The sequence below is a fragment of the Leuresthes tenuis genome, unplaced genomic scaffold (assembly GCF_036924035.1).
Source record: "Leuresthes tenuis unplaced genomic scaffold, fLeuTen1.0.hap1 SCAF_20, whole genome shotgun sequence".
NCBI lineage: Eukaryota > Metazoa > Chordata > Actinopteri > Atheriniformes > Atherinopsidae > Leuresthes > Leuresthes tenuis.
The window spans coordinates 10341397-10360158 of NW_027325374.1; the positions used below are offsets into that span (position 1 = coordinate 10341397).

The 18762-nt window shown below is 37.1% G+C and overlaps 1 protein-coding gene across 8 annotated transcripts in view; it reads left to right on the forward strand.

Moving 5' to 3' along the window:
* The window catches only part of LOC140278930 (calcium-activated potassium channel subunit alpha-1a-like), an 89165-nt gene that overhangs the window by 46328 nt on the left and 24075 nt on the right, over window positions 1-18762 (forward strand). For all 8 annotated transcript variants that reach the window (XM_072374047.1, XM_072374049.1, XM_072374051.1 and 5 more), the window contains exons 6-18: window positions 4275-4350; window positions 5357-5432; window positions 5944-6114; window positions 7730-7821; window positions 13826-13936; window positions 14103-14208; window positions 14320-14402; window positions 15340-15409; window positions 15516-15671; window positions 15803-15912; window positions 16352-16420; window positions 16894-16980; window positions 18140-18216. In XM_072374047.1, the coding sequence (XP_072230148.1) occupies window positions 4275-4350; window positions 5357-5432; window positions 5944-6114; window positions 7730-7821; window positions 13826-13936; window positions 14103-14208; window positions 14320-14402; window positions 15340-15409; window positions 15516-15671; window positions 15803-15912; window positions 16352-16420; window positions 16894-16980; window positions 18140-18216 (1284 nt within the window). The remainder of the gene's footprint in view (window positions 1-4274; window positions 4351-5356; window positions 5433-5943; window positions 6115-7729; window positions 7822-13825; window positions 13937-14102; window positions 14209-14319; window positions 14403-15339; window positions 15410-15515; window positions 15672-15802; window positions 15913-16351; window positions 16421-16893; window positions 16981-18139; window positions 18217-18762) is intronic.

Genomic DNA, 18762 nt, shown 5'->3' on the forward strand with positions numbered 1-18762 from the left:
TTGATTGCGATCATTGTGGCGGCCTTCCTCAGGGATCCTGGCCCACTTGTCTTGTTGTTTTTTCTGTTTGTGTAGGTGGTGTCCTATTTGTTGTCCTTTCAGCCCTGCCTGACTCTCACTTTGTTTTACACAAATGAAAATACAGCACTTCCTGTCACACACCAGCTGCTCAGGCCAAGCAGCATGTAACCAGCACATACTTTATACACTTGTTATTCCATTAGGGGTCTACCAGAGTGGGCTGTTACAAGCCTTTTCCATTCTAACATGCTGCTGTATGAGGAGCAAAGTTAAATATAAAATATCATTGGGGCTGATGATGAGAACGACTTCAGATTCAGGATCCAGCTCACTGTTGTCTTTCTGCTGGAGCAGAGCCATTAATAGAGGGAAGTTGTTTTTGCTGCTGTGATTAAATCTGTTTCTGAATTTACTGATTAAAAGAAAATATTAAATCTAATTCAAACTCAGCACTATTGAGTATAGATGTGTCGTGACATTTTCTGTCTTATTCCGAGGTGAAAAAATGTAGTCTCTCTGTCAGTGGGAAACTGGTTATGGAGGATTAACTCTTGAATTTGTTTGGTTAAACTGAGGTCAAACAGGTGCTGGTCATCATCAGCTCAGCAAAATCTGGTCTTTTCCGATCCAAAGTCCATATTTGTGCAGGCGCTCAGCCAAAGTGCCAATCTGCCAATCCTGCTGTCTGAACATTTTGACACAAATACGCTTGCAGAATTGCAAATACTCTCTTTCATTAACATGCTTATTTGTGCTTGTTGATGTGAACGTGACACACTTGTTACATGTTGGCTAGAAGTACGCATAGTTTTGGGAAATAACAGACAGGATCAGCTAATAAATCTGGACTTAAAATACAGACATTCTGATCTCTGTGACTGTGAAATATGAGCATCACATTTTTGTCTGACAGTGAAAATAATCCAGTGCGACATCGCTCTTCTAGATAAGACATTCATGTTTTTTTTACCCCCAGAGGAAAATTCTAAAAACACAGAAAGAGGCTTTTAGTATTAAACTGTCCGCTGAGACAAAATGTCCCTAAATGCTCTAAAGTAGCAGTTCCCAAACTGGTGGTCAGAACGCTCAAAGGTTGCAATTTAAATACACACAGATGATTAATGGAAGAAAGAGGGAAAATTTTAATGTTTCCCTTCTGAAGACTTTTAAATTAATTTAAGAATTTTACTGGAATTAGTGATGCCATTTGACTCTTAAGTAAAAATTCACAAAAAACAAAAAGTGAAGAAAAGAAGGCGGAGTGACAGACAGTGGTTAGAGGCTCCTCCAGATTCACAGACTGAATGAATTACTGTCAGGGCAGTTTCAGCAAATTCAGGATTATTATTCAAGTCACTAAGTTTTGCATGAAATCTTCATTTCCACTTCTTTGATTGGTTAAAAATGTTTTATTGTAAGACAAGTGTTTATCCGTAAAGTTGTGCTAAGCTCGTCACTGGGCAGACATTATGCAAATGTTTTACATGGTGATTTAGACGATGTCTAAATTTAATTACAATGAGAGAAAATAAGCGTTAATCTTTGGTAATGACTTTTAGGGGCTTTGTGACTGCAGACATTTTACATGCAAATATATACTGAAGACAGGGAAAAAAATAAAATGACTGTAAGACCTATTTAAATGTTTGCAGGCTTTAATGCGTGATTATCAACCATTTTAGAATATGGTCTACAAGCGGTTTATTTGTAGCCAAGACAATGGTTTATCTCTCAGAACTAAAGCAGCTATGGGAGGTTAAAAAAAAAAATATATATATATATATGTGTGTGTATACATAAGTTTAATTGGTTGTGTTGAGTTTATTAACTTAAGTTGGGTTGGCCTTGAAGAAATTGCTCAATTTAACCCACGTTATCTTTTACTTTGGAAACACGTCTCACATTAAATTAGTTTATATCACAATATTCAGTCATGTTTAGGTTTTTATAATTTTTTCTATGTTCTTACTGAAAAATTGCCAATAATTTGTTACCAATTTTGCAAAGTGCACCAACTGCATCTTAACATTTCGAAGTGTTAACGTTCTGTGATGCAGAAATGATTGTTTTATTTTTTAAATTTCCTCTTAAGAATATTAAAATTCTCCCTCTGAACCATTCGCACTGACATGATTAAAAAGGCTTTGTGGTGTTTTGCTGATGAAAGAAGTGACACTGAATGAACTTTACAGACACAGGTTTCTGTTAGCTGCTGTGTTTTCTGTGCCTACGGTGACAGCGTCCATGCTGCGTATTCAGTTTCAGCATCAACTGCTACAACAGTTGTTACGTCAGCTGCAATCATTTTGGGGATTATTGTGAAATCACTGAATCCATAAAATACTAAGACCACCAGAGTGTCTTGCTTCTCCACAGCTTTATTGTCTTGTTTTCTGCAGTGGGACTAAATGTGTGACAAAGATACATCCTGTTCTTGTCCAAGATTAGAGAATGAAACTTGGTTGGTCAACAGTGGTTTGAGAGTTAGAGTGATGAGATGTAGGTTATATTGTGAAGCCAGCTGATGGGCATGTCTGCTGTCTGCCCTCTTCTTTTCTCTGGATGAATCCTAAAGGAGCTTATACTCTAATATCCTGATGGGAAAAGGGTTTGCTTTAAGCTCGCTGAATGCACCGAATCGCCACGAGGAGGTTGTGAAGGTTTGCGGTAAATCTGCTCACAACACGTCTTCAGAAAAGAGCTGCTCTTGATGCCAGACTACTGAATGCACGTATCACAAAGGCATCTGGCTATTCTGACTTTCTTTTTGCTTTTTTTTTCTTCTTTTTTTTGGAGGGGAATATTTTTTTCTACATGATTTTGGGTGAGGCTGATGCGGAAAATAATTTTTGGACTTTAAGCTACAGACTTTTTTCGTGTAATTTCAAGACATGATTTCGTCTAAGATGTTGGTGTACAAGGGGGCTGATGGAAGCACACACTCCAATACAACTTCGATTGCAACAAGACGCAAGAAATCAACCGGCGAGCTCTTCCAAAAGGGTTACAGGGTCAGGATGGGCCACGGGCAGGTCATCGACAAAGAGGACCAGGACAGCATCTGCTTCAGCCTTGGGGCATGCTTCCACATAATCTCCTACTGGGGTAAGACCTGCAGGACGTGGACTTGAGGGGGATCTTTATCTAAAGCTGAAGGCTGGCGTGTCAAAACTCTTTGGACTGTGTGTGTCAGCTGGAGCAGGTTCTGGATTTGTTGTGCATTATGTTCCCCATCTGGCAAACGTTCACTTGAAATGAAAATTGAGATTTGGCAAAGCACACAGCTGTACACGTCATTTTTCAAACATTATTTATTTATATTTCTTTTAACTGAATGATCGGTCCCATGTTTTTGATTTGGGTTCTTTGGCACGACACAAATCTGCTCCAGTGGGGGAATTTGTCAGCCCAATTATTTCATGTGACAATTGAATTTGACAATAGTTCTTGAGGCCCCAAATGTGATACAGATGCAGCTTTTTTCAGTTGAATTATCAATTAATCATTTGTCTTTGAAAGCTGGATGGGTGTTCTTTTCAGGAGGTTTCTCACTGCAGTGCGTCTAGGCATTCACAAGGAAATTATATTTTGCTTAATCATGTAGTTTTGTTGATCAGGTGAGCCTTTTAGACAGAAATGCCATTAAGCAAGCGGTAACAGGGCTGTGATTTAACATCTGAATATGATGCAGAAGCTCAGGCTGGCGCTGGCACAGCTGATTTCGTTGGTTATGTCGTCCTTGAACTGTTGGCAACGGACTCAATTTTTTTTTCCCCATAAATACCCTCAAATTTCAGATTTGACGTCACATCTGTTTACTCATTCAATTTGGCATGTCAGCCTCCACCTGTCTTTATTCTAATCCAGGTTTTCATTTCTTCCACGTTCCGAGTTTTACGCAGCAGGAATGATGCTTGTGTTAGGTAGATGCCGGTGCACGGCGAGGCTCCCGGGATTACAAAAAGAGTGTCATGAGTTGATCAGGAGATAATGGAATGTCGAGCTTGTTTTTATTTATTTTTTTCCACACATTTCCAAAGTGTTTCTTTTAATACAGTAAGTGCTTAGTGCTGCTCAGTTAGTGGGGTGTTTTTTTTAGTTTTTTTTTACATCAACATGAATCCATTGAAGATGATAAAGATGGATGAAAGTATGAAAGGTACGATGCTGTTGATAGGTTTCGAATGTCACTGGTCTTGTCTGAGATTATGATGATACATTTCTGACCAATTTCTCTATTTCTTCTCTGACAGGTTTGAGGTTTTTAAGGGCCTTAAGGTTGATACAGTTCTCAGAAATTTTACAGTTTTTGAATATACTAAAGACGAGGTAAGTGTGTTGAAATTTACAGTTGTTTTTGTTCATGTTCGAGTCTGTTTGTAATGTCTTTTTCATCTTTTATGAGTTAATATTGCATTTTAGGTAATATTTTCCTGCTACAAGAATGTTGTTTAATTTTTAAGGGGAAAAAAGTTTGCTTTGCAGTATTTTGCCTGGAGCAAATTACGTCTGAGCTTTCATTTTAACTGGTAAACATTAATGCTGATTTTAAAGCGTATTTGTCTGTAGTGCTTTCAGAGCCATATGTACGATTGATACGTTACAAAATATCATGCCATCTTAGATAAAACAAGTTTCTGTTTTTGTCCTTGCTGCTTGGAATTAAAGCTTTTTGCACAGATGTCATGTCAGAAAGAGCTTATAGCATAACAAAATGCTTTAGACTAATCTCCTTAGTCATTCACTCAGATGACAGCAACACATAAAAAGCGAACAGAGGTCATTCAGTGACTTTACACTGCATTAAGACGGTACATATACTTTAATGAAGCTTGCACTTAGAAATACTAAATACATAGTGAGGACAACCTCTGTTCACAAAATGCATCCGTTAGAATTAATATTCTTAATGGAATAAGATAGTGAACATTGAACAAATCCGTGTTGGAACAGTAGAAGTCAGAAGTCACTATAGTGTTGTGTAATGACAACAAAACAAGGAAAGTCTGCGCTAATATTCACGATTAATAAGGAAAAATGTGTCAAAGTATCTGCTGTGTTTAAGAGTTTCATTGTCCGCTGACTCATGTTATTATCAGTTCAGGATGAACAACAGTTTGTCAGAATTAACAATGAAGCTGTAGATTACATCTACATTGTATATGAAGAATAAGATGAATATAATGATAGAAATAGGACTGAATTGTTTGTGAGTTTGAATTGCTTCTAGTTTAGATGTAGAGTACATAATATTCCTGCATCACTGTGATAAGTTACACCAAATGAATAACAACTGGTCGTTGAGCTATTTTCTCTTGCCGTCTTTTAAAAACAGCAACTCGATTAAGTTGGTGAATCTGTGTTCGATCTTCATAAGCACATGGCTAACTGCAGCAGGCTTCATTCATCTGGTGAGTCTGTGGCAGCCCTTTCATTCAGAACAAAGCGAATGGCTGTTTATTATCTGTACTTAGTTGTCAGCCTATTAAGAACACTAAGACCAGTAAATGTCTGCTTGATGAAGGCCACAAATTTTCTGCATTTGTTTAAACTAACTTGGACAGTTGATGATGCCACTGTTTATTTTGGAGGCTGCTGCCTGTGTTGCAGTTAAACTGTATTGTAGTGTTTCCACCATATTAAACAATCCATTCCGGTCAGTAAGGCCGAATAAAATCAATAAAACATCTTTAAGGTCAATTCAACAATCTGAATTAAAGACAAACAACACCCTATGAGAAAATTAATTTAATGTATCACAGTAGTAAAGAGGAGTTATTGCATGGCTGTTGTACAACTCAACTCTATTTATTCTAAATCTGGCAGCTAAGAGAAAAATCATTGTAAGACAACAATAGCTGTAAATAATACTTTTACAGTTATTTGTTTTTATGGTTGTATAAATCTTTACCTTTCTTCCAGGTGGAAAACTCAGGGGATCCTTGGGAAAACTTCCAAAATTCCCAGGTGCTTTCCTACTGGGAATGTGTCTACCTGCTCATGGTAACGATGTCCACTGTCGGCTACGGAGACGTGTATGCAAAAACCACCCTGGGCCGCTTGTTTATGGTCTTCTTCATCCTTGGTGGTTTGGTAAAAATCCCTCTCATTACCTTATTAGTCATCAATTCTCGCTTTAAAATCGTTCATGCAACCAGCCATCACACCCCATCAGGTGTTAGCGAAACGCTGGGACTCAACTCTGGACGCCATTCACCTGTTGTTTACACTGATATGTTTTTGTGGCTCCACACTCCACCACAGTATGTTGCATGTCTTTTACTGTATGAATTGTCCACAAGTGTTGCAGCATTTATTTAAGGTGTAATGCTGACGTTTTCTTTTGTTACATTTTCATTCCTTTAGGAAAGATACAATATTTGCAAATGTTTCTTATGTTATTAACTGTAAAAGTACTACGGTTTCAGGTGGCTCCACCCTTCTGCTCCCCCTCCCTCTTTCCAACAAACACCGTGAGATGGGGATGATTTCTTGAAGTTCAGCTTTATGGATGTAGCAACATTGTATCCCACTTTCTGCACAAATATATATATATATATGACTTAGTTGCTTTTCTAATGGAAATCCGGTCTATCCAGTCTGAGATTAATATAGATCCTCAAGACGCGTGAGAAACATGAATGATACTTCGGGAGCAATGGGTAGAAACTGTTTCAAATTTAAATAAAAACAGAATGCAGTACTTTGCAAATTGCTTAAATCTGGATAAGAAAAAGCCAACATATAGAATGTTAAATGTGAGACATCACTTTTTCATCCTCAACACGTTGGGACAGGACTGTGTTTACCACCGTGGAGATTCAGTTGTACGTTCAGTTAATCTGTAACTTTGTGTTTTCCTGCTGCCTACCTAAAACAGGTCTCTCTTGCAAATGAGACCCTGGGTCTCAATGAGGTTTTACCTGTATAAATAAAGGTTAATAATAAAACATGCTGTAAATATCCAGCAACTGAGGGGACCAGTTGCTGGACCTTTGGGACTTTTGTTGTACCATTCTAGTCTGATAAAGGATTCTAGCTGCTCGACAGTCCTGGCTCTCAATCATATTTTGAGTTTCATGTTGTTTTGTAAATGTTTTCAGTTGATAAATAGTGTGAACAGCAAGCAGGTTAGTCCAGCGCTCGGGCCCTTCCACTACGAAGCCATGCTGCTGTAATAGATGCAGTATGACTTTATGGTGTTTCAGGTGGATGTGCAGTGGTGCAGACTCTTAATGTTTGCCATCCATTTGGCTGTGCTGTTCAAATCAACCCAACATGAGTGTTTGTTGGACAAAACATGGCATATAAGGCTTTTCTTGATTATTATGATTTTTATTTTTCTACCGCAGATCGGCATACCGCTCATCAGCTGTCATTTTTCTCCTTTATTCTTCCAATACCTGTAAATATTAGCCTTTTAATTTCCTTTTTCATTCTCATACTTTTTCGCAATATATGGAATGTAACCGATGCATAACTTCAGGTTACATTCGCACAATTTCATTCAGTTAATTTGAATGAATGACACATTTCTTATTTTTTTTCTCTGATTTCTTTTTAACAAATTAATATTAATGCTCCTGCACAAACAGTAGTGGTCCTCGTTCAGACTTTATGGATTTTTTTAAAAGCAAAAACAGAGGACCTACTCTTCTCTGCTTGTCTTTTTTTTAGTCTCTTCTTCTGTCTCCTATCTTCTCCTTAGGCCATGTTTGCAAGCTACGTCCCTGAAATCATAGAGTTAATAGGAAACCGCAAGAAATATGGTGGTTCCTATAGTGCGGTTAATGGGAGAAAGTAAGTATTCAAGGAGGCTCTACTGCCTCCGCCGCAGTAGAACCTTCTCTGCATGCCCTTTTCTTTTTCTTTTTCATGCATGTAGGCCATGTTTGCTCGCTACGTGCCAGAAATTGCTGCTCTCATCCTTAATCGGAAGAAATATGGAGGGAGTTATAACTCGACCAGAGGCAGAAAGTAAGTCAATCAAATTAGCAAACTTGTAATGGTGTGGTTTTGTGTGACTTGAGTGTTCCTCTCATAAAGAGGTGACACTCAGATTTCTGCTAAAATGGACTTAATGAAACTGGGATTTGAGATGTAATGATCTCAATTAGCACTAAAGTCACACTGTGACTGAAGAACTTGGCCATGATTAATGTGTTGAATGTATTGTATTGCAACTGCTTTTTTTGTATTACAAGCCGTCACTGCTGCTTGTCATTGATGAAACTGTGCTTTTACACTGCAAAGAATCTCCGTCTTAAAGAGTAATTTTTGTTTATTAAGGAGCCCTAAAAGTTTTATCTTCTTGAAACCGCTGAAAAGAATCTGTAGAAATGATTGCCAATAAACTTAAAGATTCTTAACAGATTCTTCTCACTTGTTTAAAGAAGTTTTGTAAGCTCAAAAATAGACAAAATGTCTCGATAACACAGATATCTTTTCAGTGTAGTCATATACTGTTGATGTACTGTTGTCATGTGTAAATGTGACACATGGTGGACTTTCTCACTGTGATAAACTCTGATCATCCACCCGACACTTGAAAGTTGTGCCTTTGATCTACATGTGAATGGGTTGAATAGGACCATGCAGTCATGTGGTGATGTGATACAAATTTTTTCTTTTCCATGAGCAGCACCAGGGATAGGGTAACGAGTCATAAAGTCAGCTGCTTTACTAATGTCAGTATCTATAAAAGCTACTGGTCAGTGAATGGACTGGGTTGTTTTTGTTTAACACTGCTTACGTAAAGTTTTAATCCTTAACGTTTTTGTCCTAGTTTTATTTGGGTGGTTTACATGGTAACAGCAATTTGGTTTTTAATATTTTATACAACAGTCCATGAACCTACTTAGTCAGAAACACAACGTTTTGTTCATTGCCACAAACTCACGATGGAGAGATCAAATTTAAAGTCACAGCGGGGAATATTGATCTTTGCAGGGTTATAAAATTGATTGGCACTTATAGAATAAAAAAGCATCATCATCATCATGAAAGTAATTATAATGATAATGCTTTTAGAGGTAAATATCAAATTATCATCTCATAGTATATATTTCAGTTTGATTTGTTTTGGCACTATAGTTCTCTAGGTGGTAATTATATAAATATTCAGATTCCAGAAGCTCAACAATTTTGCTGGAGTTAAAGGCATAATAATTCTTGTGAGGGAAAAATGTCATAAATACAAAAAAAAAGAATGAATAATATATCAAATTTAACTGTAGATATCAACATATTATACAATTAGTTGACCCGTCTTCAAGAACACTGCACAAAACGTACATTTTCCTCCTAATTTTTGCCTTCATGTCTGAAAACAACAAAGGTACACATTTAGAAAGCATTAATAAAATTAAATTAGCATTTTGAAACTTTGCATATTTAAGTTGCCACCAATCAAGTTGACGGGTGTATCACAGTTTATTATACCTTTGTGGTAGCATGAGAAAGTCCAACATGTTTTGTGTTTTATGTGTAAGTAGTCTGCTTTTTGTCAATGTTCGTGTGTGCTGAATTTGTGTCGTTAATCACTCAGTCACCATGTTTTATTTAGCTCACTCATCTCCCCACCACACCCATCTAATATCAGTTTGTATACCAATCAAGCAAATATGTGATGAAATTCAGTTCAAATTGTGATCAAAAGATAATTATCCAAAGACATTAAGCTATCATGTGCACATGGCATATGGTTATAATTCACTGATTTCATGCAATGTAGGACAAAAAGACACTCTTATTAAACTCCAAATCAATCAAAACTAAACACCAAGGATACAGAGTAATCTTTCTAAAAAAGGAAGAATTTATATAATTGTTCATTTTAGAGAATTAACAAGAAAATAATTGTAATGATTTATATGATATACGCCATAACAAGTCATAATGATGACATTCTACAAAGTTATCTATCTTTTCAGCACTAAAGAAGCAACAAACTCCTACATATGATCCTGTGTGCCATTGCTTGCTTCATGCGTGTTTTCAAATGTGCAGTTTTTCTCGACTTGAAAAACTTTCACTGCTCTGCTTGTTTATTTGCACGCTTTGCTTTGAACATTCTTGGCCTTAATCTTCAGTCTGACCTACACCCTCAGAACTAAATAAAATCTTGACTTTAAAGACATTCTTTGACATTTTGGGAAATATTCTCTTTTTGCTTGCTTTTGGATTTTTGAATGAAATAATTAATACCAGCCATGTTTGTGTAAGGCATGAAATGATACCCTGATTGCAAAAAATATCTGGCCTGGTTCAAGAAGAGGTTGGGTAGTATCTGCTACACACTGCAATGACTCTTTTTACTCTTTTTACTGATTTGATTAAATGGAGGAACAAGTTGTGACTGGTTCATGCTGGCCCTTTGTCAGCAAGTCCCCATGAAAGACAAGAGGTACTTCCTCTCCAACCCCATACTAAGCTTGATTCATACATTTTAGTAATTTATAGCAAAATAAAACAACTTATCTACAACAAACATGTTTTCTGACCACTTTTTGAAGTAAATGACTCAATTAAGGACACAAAAAACCTGAACTAGAGGCAGGATATGATTACCTTAGCTTAGATATATCTACCCAAATAACCATTTTAGCCTGCTTTGTACCTGATTTAACATGACGAAAGAATCAAACCGTGCATGAAATTGTACATGATCTCTCTTTGCAAAGACCAAAGGTCTGAGTGGAGCAGGACTTTAGTTTTTGTAAACCCTCTTCCATTTGCTGTGTCATTTCAGTGCAGACAAGCGGAGCAAACCCTCTCCTTGTAATTATTTCCACTACACAGTGACTTTTTTAGTCCATTAAGCCCATTAAGCGCTATTGGCCAACAGCCTTATGTAAAATGGATGGCTAATGTCAGAGCCACAGGTAGGCATGTTGAATACTGTGACCATATGCAACTGATATCCCATATATAGGTGTGGGCTCGCCCTATGACAGCTGAGATAGGCTCCAGCCCCCCTTTCCCCCACAACCCCGTGTTGGATTTAGTGTGTTTAGAAAATGGATGGATGGATGGATAAATGGAGCATGACTTTCCAAATTCAATTTCCAGTGAGTGAGGCACCATGAATATGGTAATGAGAACTCATTGATGGAACCACCAACATCTCAGCATGTTAGTTTTTTCTAAAAGTCTCCCCTGACTTTGTAAACCCCTCTTTGCTTCACTCATACAGTCAAGGCAGGCAGCAATTACATAATCCTTAGGGCTGCTAACTCTCCTTAATGTAATGTCAGTGGGCTTTTCACAGAAGAAGCAACACCAGCTTGCACTTTGTTAACATGCAGTGATACATTGGTACAGCCGTATGGGTCTGCCTGCCCAGACAAAAGACCATCTTCCCTAGACTCATCGCTCAAGAGGCACCTGTGTGAGAACAGTGTGCGGCCGCCTCCCCTGGAAAAGCCTGTTTCCCTGTCAGCTATTTGAGGCATGTACTTAGAGCACAATGTGTTTTTCCAATAAAAAGGTGAACACAAACTTAAAATATAGCTTTTTTTTCAATATAACTTATTGGCATGAATTGCAAATCAGTGGGCAGAGAGAAAACATATTTAAAAAAATAAACCAACTTGCAAAACCAAGCTGAAACTGCTCTCTGAAAAATAAACACTGCAGACCAGTGTTTGTGGACCAGTGTCCACTGATATTTTTGGAGGGACACTGCAACGCCTCCATATAAACTGCACTTCTGTTGTAGTTTAACATCTTTGGATAAGATGTGAAGGCTTTTGGAAGCCTATTTAATGCTATCATTGTCATAAAGAGAGCATGTGAAAAAAAAATTTCAACCAGGAAAACACTAACTTCCTTCTCTACCCAACTTTACCTAACTCTCTACCCCATCCCCTGAGTAATCAAGACTGGTTAGTGTCAGTTCCTCCAAGTAGTCTATGTAGAACTCACAGGAACTTTAGAGAGGAAATGATTATTTTTACAACCCCCTGTGTTTTAAGAATCTCACCTCTGTGACATGTTTGATCAGTTTATGAAGGTAACCTTTCATCTTTCACTCCACAACTTTTTGAACCATTTCAATGACCTGTTTGACCTGCAGTACAGAAGCAAGTTTAATGAGTAGCGTTTGAGGAGAATATCTTGAAAAGTTCCTGTGGAGAAATCTTCAGTTAGTGTTGGCTGATTTTGCTCGTGATATGTTTTGTAAGACATAAAAACACCATATGAACATGCTAACAAGGTGAAAAATTTTTGTCTGGCAGATGGGCTTAAAATGAATGATTGTACAGTACCGCTTTTCACTCGGGCTTCTTTGGTATTTTTTTTTTTCTTTTTGTGCATTTTGTCCTCCTTGTAACGTCTTTGGTTCTGATGGCCACTCCCAGCTCAAGCTAACTCTCAACCAATAAGCATTTGTCCTACATCTAGCTTTATATTTAAAGCCTATTTAAAGGTTTGCAAACCATGACCATCTGTATTAGTTAAATACCTAAATTCTTTCACTCCATGTGGGGTGAGATGGATGTCTATGTGCTACCATAAACAAGCTCCAGCTGTTTCCCACAGCCCCCATTTGTGATGTTAAGCTACACTAATCACAAAGTGGTTCTGATCTTTTTGTTGAACTCTCGGCAAGAAAACAAGAAAACAGATTTTCCCAAAAATGTCAAACTATTCCTTTAAGGTATGCACATTTGCGTACAATGCTCCACAGCTGTTTCTAAAGATAATGAGATTCTGCTGAATGACTCAGTATTTTAACAAAATGTGGCTTCTGGTATCATACCTTTGATGGTTCTAGTATTTTAATAGTTGTTGGCTTTTCAAAGCTTTGTTTCTTATGTTTTTTTCTTCACATTTTTGTAAAATACATAAAAAAAATAAATGAATAAGATAAGCTTTATAAAATCTGAGTAAAGTTTACAGCTTCATCTATTTCTTCCTTTGTATACTAACTTGAATTTTGTGAATATTGTAATTATCCTTATTCTTAAAAAATACTGAAATTAGGATTTATTAACAGTCTAATTTATATAGTATATTGAAGTGTTCCATGGGAAGCTGTCACAGAGAACCAGCGCCTTTAGCATGTATTTGTGCTGTTAAAATTCCACCAATAGGCAGTGGACACGCTGAACTAGCAGAGTGCTGTAGCAACATAGTTTTGGCTCCTAAACATATTAATGTTTATGCATGTTCGTTGTTATTGTGGCTGTACAGATTTATTTGTCATTTTTCTGTTTCTCCTCACTTATCTTCTTTATTCCTGCTCTCATTACTCTTCTGTTTAAGTAGGATACATTTAACATTGATTCTCATGTACTTTGTACGATATCTGGCATTTTATAGTCACAAAGGGTCCCTGCATGCCTCGATTTCCAGTTGTTTTCCTACACAGCAGCACGAGATGTTTATAGAATATCTGAAATGTTCCTCTGAATAATTTATAAAGAAAGATTGAGAAAAATAAATATAAACTGAGTTTCTTATGTGAAAGGAATGTGAGATATGAGAATCAAAATAGTCTGTGTGCTATTTTCATAATCCTCATCTGAGTCAGCTGATCCTTTATAATCTGACACTGAAATCCAGAGTGCTCCCTGACCTTCTCATTCAATCGTCCTCATCGTAACGGGAACATCAAACATCCCCACTCTAACATAGTTGTTATTACTTCCACATAGATTTCAAATCATTGACCTTAATGTCCATTAAATCCCTCACATCATAAATGAACCATTTGATTCCGGGACAAAGATGAAACAACGATTTGAGTGCGTTTGTTCCGCATTTTAGATTCCTTATTGTTCTGCACCTCGTTTTCCAGGCACATCGTGGTCTGTGGTCATATAACACTTGAGAGTGTGTCCAACTTTCTAAAAGACTTCCTACACAAGGACAGGGATGATGTCAATGTAGAAATAGTTTTTCTCCATAAGTAAGTACAAAACTTTATTTCTTCATTTTTTTAAAAAACAAAAACTTGTATTTTCTGAGATAAAAACAGCAGTTTGCAAGAGAAAACAAACTGTAGAGGAGTAGAAATGCGTCTTCTTGAATTTTCTCTTGTTTCTTTTTTTTTTTTTTTTGCTCTTAACTCTTAGTATTTCCCCTAATCTTGAGCTGGAAGCCTTGTTCAAGCGTCACTTCACCCAAGTAGAGTTTTATCAAGGATCTGTCCTAAACCCACACGACCTGGCTAGAGTCAAGGTAACTGATAATACTTCCTCCACTGGCTCTGAGGGAAGCTTTAATATTGTAGATTAGTGTTGGATTATGAGTGGATAATTGTGTTTTTCTTTGTGCAATGTTTTTTTTTAGATTGAATCAGCTGATGCCTGCCTCATCTTAGCCAACAAATACTGTGCTGACCCTGATGCTGAGGATGCATCCAACATCATGAGGTCTGTAATTAAAAAATAAAAAAAAGCTGCTGCTTCACATTTGTGGTTCTTTTTCATCACTATTTTCTTGTCTGCTTATTTAAAGTACAGAACCGTTTTAAATGTGGAAACTGCAGTTATTTTAATGGGTTTCAGGGATTTTCTAAAGGTCGAGATGCTTTCAGAACTGCCATCTGTTTGCGTGAAGCAAATCAGAAAACTCTCAAGTTGCTGGAATCATGAACAATACTAAGCTGCTGAATAATAATTTTTAAAAAAAGGTGACAGAAGCAATAATTTCTGTAAGCTAAGAGCAAAGGCTCCTTTGGATATTAAAGAAAATAATTTTACAAAAGTTCAGCTTATCAGGGCAGAAGGCAGATGATCTGCAACCCTTGATTTATGTGCAACAAATGAATATGCAGATACGATCAGGATGGAGGCACAGATGTACACATGAATCATGGTATGTTGGCCAAAAAAAGATAATGTCTGAACACTTAAACCTCATTTGCAAAGTCCTCTGCAGCCATTACTCATGACCGTGGCACGTAGCTGCAGTGATTTACAGCTGTTACATTTAAATAAGAGGATTTTATTTTACTGAAATTTCTTCTTTTTTTTTTTATTAATGGTAGAAAACACAATTTTTAGAAACTCACTACCATACTGACCAAGCTCAGTGAAAGTGTTTTTACTTTTTCCTGAGGTCTGTTGCCTCTTTTCCTTTTTTTGCCACACATCAGCATAAATTTTGCTTTTAAAAAACGTGGACGCAAAGGTCTGAATAATGTGTGAGGTGCACGCATTCTCACCACACGTTCTTTCTGTATAAATAGCAGTTTCTGTGAAAAAGAAAGTGAATCTGGCCCTGGTGCTACATACAGTTTTCTTTTTTTATGGAATAATGCAATAACCCGCTTGTTTTTCCTCTTTTTTTTTTTTTGTCCTGCTTCAGGGTAATCTCTATCAAGAACTACCATCCAAAGATCAGAATTATTACTCAGATGTTGCAGTACCACAATAAGGTTGGTGTTCGTCGGGTTTCCTGTAGTCACAAGTGAGATTATTTTATTGTTAAACTTGCATCTTCTGTCGCACCAAGTACATATTTTTTTTCTCTGCCTACCAAAGGCTCATCTTTTGAACATCCCAAGCTGGAACTGGAAGGAGGGAGACGACGCCATTTGCCTTGCAGAGCTGAAGCTTGGATTCATCGCTCAGAGCTGCCTGGCTCAGGGCCTCTCCACCATGCTGGCCAACCTTTTCTCAATGAGGTCCTTTATCAAGGTAACCACAGCTTAGAGTATTCCATTTGTGCTCACTGGATTAAGTTCAAAAGTTAAGTTGGTCACAGAGAAAAGAAAACTTTTGAAACTTGCATTCTTTCATAATAGTACAAACTTGTCTCTTTATTGTAGATTGAGGAGGACACATGGCAGAAGTATTACCTTGAAGGAGTAGCCAATGAGATGTACACAGAGTACCTGTCGAGTGCCTTTGTGGGTTTATCCTTCCCAGTAATTTGCGAGTAAGCACTTTAAAACATTTGTATTCTTTTCTGCATAGTTTTGTTTATTTGTGGTTTCTTTACACATTATGCCTTTTATATTTCCTTTTGTATTATTGTTTTATGTCAAGGTTTTATTTGTCAGAACAACAAGTAATTGTCTAGTTTTATTTTACTGTTTAAATCATCAGTCCTTAAAGACTGGAAAAAACTGCAGCCCCAAAAAACACGGTAGATAATGCCATAAATACTATGAGGATTATATTAGTTTATGAGTTTATATAATCCTACATTTGCATTGTATTTTCATATCAACTAGAAGTGGGTGGAAATGGTTTTCAGTTTTAGAAATCTAAATTAAATATCAAAGTTGGAGAAAAAGTTGCTTTCTAAGGTTACCAGTAAACAGCAAATGTTGAGCCTGTTTGTTTTCTAATTGTAATCATGTTCTGTTCTGCAGACTCTGCTATGTGAAGCTGAAGCTACTGCTGATAGCTATAGAGTACAAATCTGATCAAAGGGAAAGCAGGTAAGTGGAGGGGGGGTTGTTGGAGTCATCAAATTCAACTGATTTATATACAAGCATGTTAGCTGTCAGTATTTGCTTTCAGAGCTGCAGCTACTTTAAATCAGCCTCACCGTTTGACTGCAAACAGTTGCTCCACAAAATATGAGAAAATTGACATCCTAATTGGTTTAATCACAGACATCACAGCATTCTCTGACAAATTAATGTGCAAGGTGGCAGTTGGCCTCTTTAAGCACAGCAGAAGCTTTCTTTTTGGTGGATTCTCTAATGCACTGATGCTCATTTATACATTTCATGGTGTCAGTGTAATCTGCTTTCATCAACTTAATCTAATAAAAAGAGGCTATCCTGCCAAATGAGTTGCAACAACCACTCTTGGCACCACGTATCCCTGCCAGTGATTAGTGGAAAGCCTGGCAAATTCTGTGATATAACTTACTCCTTTGACATCTCTGGTCTACAAATCCTCTCAGTACTCTTATCAACCCTGGAAACCACGTGAAAATGCAGGAGGGGACCTTGGGCTTCTTCATTGCCAGTGACGCCAAAGAAGTAAAGAGGTAATGACTAAGGCCTGAAATTAAATTGTGTATATATCTCCATCTCTTTACAGTGTCTTTTATATATATTTTGCTTCAAAGTGCACTGATATATTTGCAGTCTTTTTAAGTAGTCTTAATCAATAGTTCTCAAGACTTTCTGAAGGTCAGACTGACTGAATAGACAGTGGCTTCTTTTTAGCTGATTTTCAGTCCACTCCTTGTACCTAACCATATTCAGGGGGATTTTTTTTTTTTTGTATAATCTGCTCAACTCTGCTATGAATTGATAAAGCATGAAAAAAAGCACCTAACCCCAGGGAAGAACCAGAGTTATGTCTTCACCTCACGGATAACTTGCCAAGTAATAAATGTTAAATGGCATCTTTAGGCACTTTTTTTTTTACTAGCAACATGTTACAAAGACATAGATTTTATTTCAACTACTCCTGAAGACTACTTAAAGGAATTACAAGAGCGCTTGTATAAGAGGGTTCAGGTTGTGTTCAAGAGTAAAAGTGGTCACACCAAATATTGATTTTCAAGCTCATTAGAATCATACAAACTCAGTTTTTGCCTTATATGCTGCAATTCCATTAATGTTTGACGTTTTCTAATACATTTCTGCACCTATATCCTGTTGTCCTGGCAACACATAAAGAAATGAGAAATGAGCCAAGTGTTTTGCACAAGACACAAAACTTTCTCCATAAATGCTTTGTAAAATGTAAACATACTGCAATGATGTTTTAAAAATGAACAGCAACATAATTCCGAATGGTTGGGAGCACTGTGTTGCTTCAGCTTTTCTGCCAGATGCATGAACAACATATACTAACAAAAACCATGCACACACCTTTTCCAACACATGCCGGTATGTTATATATGCAAGTGAATAATTAGGTGAGGTTCTACAGCTAGTTATGGCTAAGATGGGAATGGAAATCAGGCTGCTTCATCTGGTTCTAGATCTAGACTGCAGGCTGGCTAGTTTGGTATCCAGACTCCCTTAATACAGGGCCATGCATATGCAATACACTCAGAACATGCCCTTCCTTGATGAGAATTAGATGGAAACATATGCTGACCTAGTGAAGATATGTCTGAAAACACTTCACTTCAAATGTTCCAGTAATGTAAACAAGTAGTCTTCAATAGGGTTCTTTTTTTTCTTCCACAGAGCTCTGTTTTACTGTAAGGCCTGTCACGATGACATAACTGATCCCAAAAGGATAAAGAAATGTGGATGCAAGAAATGTAAGTGATTACGCATAAACACACTGTTTGAGTTACGCGACCTCATTAATATTCCTGCACAGACTAAAGTGAGGCTACTCTGAGTAGCAGTGTAATGGTGTATTTACTGAGTGGGTCCCTACATTAATTATTTACTCCATGAAACTTGTGCATGAAGAAAGATCATCGGATTTCTTACAGCAGCTACTCAAACATCTATGAATGACACAAATACCCACCCTGTTTTAAGGGTCAATTCACCAAAACAATAAAACACAGCCTCCAGCTGTCTCCACAGCTGGATAGTTTGTGTTTTACAAGAAATCTCTTCTTTTTTATATAATGTAATTAATTGTAATTGTCATTTTCAAATCTTTGTTATTTAGATATATGCTTTCCACCAAATATATATAAAAAATGAGGAATGAGAACTCAATCTCCTGACTGTCTGAGAATTCAGCCTGAATTTGTGTTTTGTTTGTATGTTGTGTGGATGTATGCTCTATTCTCTGTTATACAGTAGCTGTGTTTATTGTTACAGTGCATTAATGACTTTGTGATGCTAAC